This window comes from Charadrius vociferus, unplaced genomic scaffold, assembly GCF_000708025.1.
Source record: "Charadrius vociferus isolate BGI_N301 unplaced genomic scaffold, ASM70802v2 scaffold129, whole genome shotgun sequence".
Lineage (NCBI taxonomy): Eukaryota > Metazoa > Chordata > Aves > Charadriiformes > Charadriidae > Charadrius > Charadrius vociferus.
In genome coordinates, this window is record NW_009661374.1 from 4,290,532 (window position 1) to 4,298,217 (window position 7,686).

General features: G+C 36.0%; 1 protein-coding gene across 1 annotated transcript in view; it reads right to left on the reverse strand.

Moving 5' to 3' along the window:
• The window catches only part of AK9 (adenylate kinase 9), a 77,006-nt gene extending 70,420 nt beyond the window's left edge, over positions 1–6,586 (reverse strand). Inside the window, 4 exon segments of the mRNA XM_009893874.1 lie at positions 453–549; positions 634–686; positions 3,958–4,021; positions 6,470–6,586. Of these exon segments, the coding sequence (XP_009892176.1) occupies positions 453–549; positions 634–686; positions 3,958–4,021; positions 6,470–6,586 (331 nt within the window).
• Between the last annotated feature and the right edge of the window lie 1,100 nt (positions 6,587–7,686).

The following is a 7,686-nucleotide window of genomic DNA, read 5'->3' on the forward strand; positions in this document are numbered from 1 at the left end:
AAAAAAAAAAAAAGACTTTTTATTTTAATTATTTGTTTTATTTTAAATAATCTGTTTTCCTTCTTTTTCATTATTTTAAATGTTTAAAAGTTTTTTACTGGTGGGTTTTTGTTGTTGTTATAGAAGTATTCAAGCAAAAAAACCCGGTATTTTAAATCCTAAAATTTTTCTAACCAGATAATATTGTCAAATGAGAGTCATAGCAACACTTAAAATTTGGGGCAAATTCTTTTTCTCAAAATTAACACAACATAATACAGGTATGACACTTTCTGACCTCCCATATTGGTAAATTAATCCCTAAATACACTCTCAGTTCCACAACCTAAGGAGCACAAGGAAAGATGGTACCTTCTAATACAAATTAATTATATTTGAGCAGTAATGGATGCAAAGTGTGTCAAAATTAAAGCTCGCTCATTCTAAGAAGTTTAGGCTATAAATATACTTACCATAATGAGCAACTTCTGGTGACTCAATCTTTTTCAGAATCATTTCTGTAACCAGTTCCTCAGAAATACTTTGACCTTTAAAAAGCAATTCTTGACACTAAGATAAAATGCAAAACATACACTTATATAATATATATTTGTCAAAAATGTGACAAAACTTAATAGAAGATTAGACCTTTACCTTAAGTCCATATTCTGTTTCTTCATGAATATTTGTTTGAATTACTTCTAAAGCTGAGAAAGCACATCAGACACAATAAAATTAAAATAATTAATAAAAAATAGTTTATATACAGACATGTATATGCAGAGATACATACATCCATGCACACACATATGAATATGCATGTGTGCTCCAAGCATACAGATATTTTTGAATGAACAGCCATAGCACTTAGGGCCATTATTATATTTTGTCCATCCAGAAATTGGTGCCTTCTAGCAACGTCTGGGTAGATGTTTTCCCCTACAATTTAGCCCTATATACACTACAGACAAATTCACAACAGCAGCCTTGCATACCTACTGATTTATATCAAATTAGCATTACTGCTGTGTAATTCAGAGATGGGCATTTGAGCTCAAACACTTCCCAAATTTTAAAAGCAAATTTTAGAAAAATAACTGTTTAGACACACAAAAACAGTTGAAACAGTTGTGTGTCTAAAGGGCTTTTAAAAAGGGGCATTAAGGGCTTTTTAAAAAGCCCTTAAAAAAATACTCCTTATATAATCTAATTATCAAATTCAAAGGCCTGCCCTTTGTCTCCGTGGACAGTGATATCATAGCAGAATGATCCTGGAAGTCTTTCACACTTCTATGCCATTGAAATAAGCAGACCCTCATGAAAGTTTTCAAGAATGACCCTTAAGGCTAGATGTATCTTATTAATAAACCGGGCCAGGAAAAGATCCTGGAGCCAGGTAGCTCATGCCTATAGAGCTAAAATCTTTTGCCCCAGAACACAGTGGCTGTTTTCAAACTGCTCCTACTAGTAATAATGACTGTCACACATACTATCCTTCATACCATGAATGGGTGTTTGGGAGAGAATTATTTGCCACAGGTCCAAACTGAGACAGGTAATGTAGCAACAAACAACACGGGCAACTGAAAATCAGTGCTGTATGTGTACCCTGGCACTGTTTTATATATGAGTATTGACCAATTCATTGGGTAAATGGATAGAAAGTATGTTGTCAAATTAAAAAGTCTGTGAACACCTTTCCTATTTAATAATTCTCTGATTATTTTTAAAATAAATAACACAGGGCAGGACAGATATTGCTACACTGGAGCGAGTCTAGTGGAGGGCACCAAGATGATCAAAAGTGTTGAATGTACTAGGAGAAGCCAAAAGAACCGGCCTTGTTCAGCCTGGAAAAAACAGGCCAGCTCTTATTGCTGTCTAACCACTTAATGGGAAGGCACAAAGACAGAACCACTGTCTTCACAGCAGTGCAGATAGGACAGGAAGCAACAGACACAAGTAGGAACATGAGAAATTCCAATGGGGTAATTAGGAAGCAATTTTTCACCATGAAGGGGGTCAAACATCGGCAAGTATTGCCCAGAGAGGTGGTGGAGTCTCCATCCTTGGAGGTACTGCAGACTCAACTGGACACAGCCCTGAGCAACCTTCTCTAATTGACCCTGCTTTGAGTGGAAGGTTGGACTCAATGACCTCTGGAGATCCTTTCTGAGCTATATTATTCATGTTTCTGTATGTTGATTTGCTTTGTTTCTTTCTTTTTTTGATGTGGAAAATGAAAAAAAAAACTATTAGCAAAAGTTGAAGGAATGTGTTTGTGTGTACACGTGTGGGTGCCCTAGACAAAAGAAGATTAAAAGAAATACCATGAGCAAAAGAAAAGAATAATTCTCTGAGTCTACTAGAAATAAGGCATAAAAACACAATAAGTGAGATTTCCATCAGTGATTTATAATGGAAAAGACTGTGTTACAGAGATAGACTGCCTAGAGAGAATTTGTCTAACAAATTTGATAGATGTTTGTCAGTAATGGTTTAAATACATTCAAACTGTGTGGATTGGCTTAAGTTAATTTCTAAGGTCCCTTCTGACTTTGGTCTGACCTATGTTTTAGACCAGGTATTAATTTTTGTTAGACAATCCTATGAATTAAAAAGTCTATATTTACATAAAGCAAAAAAGCACTTTACTAAAACTGAAATTTACCATACTATAATTCCAAATCTTCAAAATAAGATAAAGATATTTCATTTGATAAAGAAGTCTGTGTATTCACAGGAATATGAAGTGTTACACCATCCACTAGGGGGCTTTTATTAGAACAATAAAAATACTAGGGGGCACCTTTTAAAGAAAAAAATGTAATGAAGATTAATATATAAAGAGTTAGTTCATAATCAGAACAACTGTACACATATATACCATAAAACCAGATTTATAATTTGGTGTCCCCAAAGAGGCACTCAAGAAATTGCTTCATAGTTAAGGCTATGATGTGCTTTCTTTTCTTCTACTTAAAAAGATTATATTAGCCTTCAGACTGGTAGGACAAATCTGGTGGAAAAGTTTCCTTTTTTCATAAAACTTAAGTGAATGAATCAAGATTTGTGAATTATAATGTCATGGATACAAAAATATTACCAGGGCTTTATAAAAATTACAGATTTTTTGATTTTTTTAGTTACTGCTGACAAAATTAGCACAAAATAATACTGCCAGAGACTTAATTATTTTTAGTAGGAACCTACTTTCTTACTGAGATGCCTCAAAACTAAGGTTTTTACCCTTCTAGTGATGTGCTGATAGGGAATAAGATGATGTTGTAAGCAACAGATTTTACTCTACAGATCTTCAAAAATCTTAGATCAGAGGGACTGTCAGAAATGGAGCTGGATAGCTTAGAAAATGCAATGATATCTTGAATTCTGGTAAATGCATGGTGGGAGAAATTAACTACATCATCTGAAATAAGCCACGAGATATTTTTGTTTTAGAAATTTGAAAGTGCCAGCTCCCATTCCTTCCATTCTTACTTATACTGACATAAAAGCTACACTTCTGTTTCCTGGAGTACATCCTTGCCTTGTTTTAGGCACTGCATAAACAGAAGGGTCCTCCTATTTTTCCATGGCCTCTATTGGAAAAGCTCTGTGCTCTCTGGAGTTGAATGAATTGCTTCCATGTGAACAAGAAGGGTCACATGAATCACCTCACAGGACTGGGAATAGAACTTGATTATTATGTGTTACTTATATGCCCTTCTGAAAAAAAACCCCAAAAAACCAACAACAAAAAACAACCCAAAACCCCACAAGTGATTTTCTAAGCCTCTCTATAACTAAATGGCTGTTTTCCAGCAATTGCATTTCTGGCAAAAACAGTTACTTGGTCCTTATCATTAGTCTTTACTGCCATCAGAAACGTCATTTTGAATTACAGGGAACAGTGAAGTTATTCTAAACCAAAAGATATTATGAAGCCAATGCAATGTTCCAAATATAGCGTATGTTTACCTTCTATGAAAATGCATTTCCATATTTGTGCTAGTTTTCTAGCTAATGTTTTCTTTCCAGAACCCTTAAAATGAAAAATACACATTTAAAAGAAAAACAGGCAGAAGGAAAAAAACCTCAAACATATTACACAATGAAGAATATATTTTCATCTGATAAAAACAATTAAAAGCTACCAACATGATTAGGGTCTCTGAGTTGCGCACCGGGAAAACACAAACACTCTTTTTAATACCTTCCTCTATTTTATACAGCATAGCATTGCTAATATACTGTTACTGTCCTTTGCAGTTAATTATTTCCAAAATAATTATACTGACTTTGTTTCTAAGTAACTCTATCTAAAACTCAGCTATGATTTGCACATAAATTACTATGAGAAACCCTTTAGGACTAAAATTTATTATCTTCAGTCTCAAAGCAAATTATGACACAAACCTGTTCAGCTGTTTCTGAGTAAGATACATAGGGATAGTATTCTTTGACTAAAACAATGAATACCTAAAAACTGCCCTTGTTAGTCCACAAATCTGGTTTAGATACTGACAAAATGTTTATTTTATCACTTACATGAAACCTGAGGAACCACCATAACTAAAAGTAATGAGGCCTCTAAGATTACAGCTACCCGAATGGGATTTTGCAAAACTCACCATCCTCCACCCTTGGGATTATGCCCTTTTTTCAAGGGCATACAAGAAGACTTTTTTTACAGTCTGTTTTCCCTAGATAAATTTTGTGATTAAAAAGAATAGTAAAAACCCACAAATAAATCACAGTTCCAGTTAACAGTGTATCAGCAACCACTCCAGCCTCATCATACCTTACATCTTATAGATGTGATGAGAATATATGTATTTCATTTTGCTTTAATGGCACTACGCTTTTAGCTTAAAAGAAGTGTCTCATTGAAGATAGATGCTCTACACATCACTAATATAAATAAAAGATATTATTGTAAAAATAGAATATTTAATTCCCTGTCCTCTTGGCCAGGCCTGTGCAATTTCAAACCTTTGTTAAAATTTGTATTAATATCAAGCATTTACTGAAGGCAATGATTTCAGATAAGAATATAAATTTCCTATTTTTTTTTAATTGTCTTTCAACGAGTATTTTATGCTGGTTTGGTCTATAAAAATGTGAAGTTACCTTTGTCATATAATGTTAGAAATTTGACAGTTTTATAAAACTAGGTAAGCCAGTCCCCTGTAGTCTTCTACCGAGCTGAATGCACTCTTTCAAGTCTCACGCTGACCATAAGGCAGCATTGACTTGTACACCTTATACAGTCTCACTGTGATGTTTGCATCTTGCAAAACCCTTGCAGAACACCACCCTGCCTCCTTTCTCAGTTTGGTCAGATATAAAGATTTGCAGCCAAGCATTGCCCAGCAACTGGAGCCAAGGAGTAAGAAAGGATGCAGATTTGTGCAAACGCTGGGGACTGGGAGCCTTCCAGCCTGACTGTGAAAGTCTTTGAAGAAAGAAAACATAGCCGTGTCTTAGCATTATGGCATTGATTTGGGACTTGATTGGGTGGGTCAACTGGCATTGAAGTTTGGGTTGGTTTCCAGTGCTAGGTGCACACCATTTATCTCTCTACCTGCTAGGCAGTGCAAAGCTGATTTCCATACAGTCATTTCAGGATCTGTTGTGGTACCTAACAGAATCACGCGCGAATGCAGAGGGCAAGCTGCTAGAGGACCTTGTGCTTACACTGGAAGTGGGGTGCTCTGAAGGCACCTTTCATGGGCAACTGCAATGTTCAAGAGAAAAGCAGCTTTCAGGGCACCAGTGCTGTGTTTAAGTGCATACCAGATTCAGTATAGACATAAGGCAAACTTGCACCAAAAAAGAACCCTCTTCAGCAAACTAAGGCACTAATGTAAAACTGCCCGTAGAATCTCCTATGTTTGGGAAAAAGAAATCTGAGAAGTCTACGATTACAAAATACCAAATTTTCCTAAGTAAAGGAGGCCACAAATTATTTGAGAAAAAGACAGACCTGGAATTATATTTAAAATATAGTACAAATTTCCCTATCAGGACACCTTGGTGGATTTCAGTTATTCCCAAATATATGACATACAATTACGTCATTAAGTTCATTTAAATATTTAATATCTCATTGCATGTCTGTAAATCAGTACATTAACCTGAATGTTCTTTTATGCCTATTTATGTCTTTAACCTGTCCAGTTTTTTAAAAAGTTAGAATACTGAAATAACATAAAAACAATGCAGTTGCCAATGTGAAAAGAGAAGAAACTTTTTGAGCAACACGAGACTTTTAATTACAGTAGCACTTCTAATTGTAATTGAAAGGTCACTCACGCCAAAAAATGGCTCATTTAATTGAGATCTTTACCACATGCTGCAGGATTTGCAAAGTGGAAAAGATAAAAAAGTAGGTCTTTGATCTTTTGGGTAGTGTTACTAAACTAATGTTTTGAAAGGAAAAGATTGTTAGCAGAATAGCTGAAGAAAAAACTTCCATCAGACATCTTACTGGCTTTCCAAGGACTATTAAGCATGTAGGCTTGGACAACAGAAAGGATTTTTCAGCTTCATCTTCATCAAAGATGTCTGCAAAGGGCTGAGGTTGGTTTTCCTCTTGTGAAGCCATATACTACCTAAGACTGGGAGAAAAAAAAAAAAGCTTGTTAAAAAATACAGTAGCTTACATATGTGTAAAATGACACATACTTAAAAGTGGAACTGAATAATAATGTGATACAAGGCAAATCGCTTTGTTAGAAAAACTATTATAAGAAGAAAAAGCATTTAGAAAACATACACACTGCACCTACTACTAAGAGAAGGGTCGCTTCTGAAAAGCAAGGGGTTGTCGGAACCACCCCTGATCCCCAGCTGCAACTATATGGTTGTTGATAACAACTTCTTCCTGACTCTCAAACTGCCTGTTGCTCTTTTTTAAACAGCATGTATGTGTTTCATTGCCGTTTCTTTCCTTTTCCAATTACTACACAGTTTTAACTTCTCTCTGGTCCCTGAAAAGGACCGTGGCCCTGCTAAGACCTTCACTTGTGAGCTTCAGACACAGAAGAGCCCCATCATGGTCAATGGAACTACTTGCTGTGTTCACAGCTATGTACGTGACTAAGGTTTTGCAGAATTAAGTCATGGCTCATGATCTGTTCTGTAATCCTCTCATAAATCTCAGCTCTTCCAGGACTGCAAGAGATCGCACAGCCAGCGCTATGCAACAAAGTGAAAAACAAGTTTCTAATTAAGCTGGAGCAAAATTTGAGTGGGCCTTTCAAACAAATGGAGTCCAAAACCACAAGGAGCTTGATGAAATAGGGTTTGAAGAAGGCAAAACAAAACCTTGCTTTCTTTAGAGGGCCACTGAAGTCTCAACCCCCTCCCTCCCCAGTCATTTTTAAATTAAAAAAAATTACTTTGGGATGAAAATCTGAAAAAGCTTGTTTTGAAACATCAAAGCAATTCTGATGCTTTCAGAATAACACCTAAGGGACAGTATTTTAATATTTAAAAAACCACCATGCATAAACCAACCCTCTGTTTCTTTCACGGGCTGAACTTCCACCTGGCGTTTCCCGCAGTTTCACTAGTTTCCAAACCTTTACAATTAAGGGGCGACATCGTAACTACAATAAGCACCCCCAACCGAGCCAAAGAAAGAAACCAGACCCACCCGACCCTGACCAAAAAACTGGCGGGGCCTTGTTTCCCCCCGGCCCC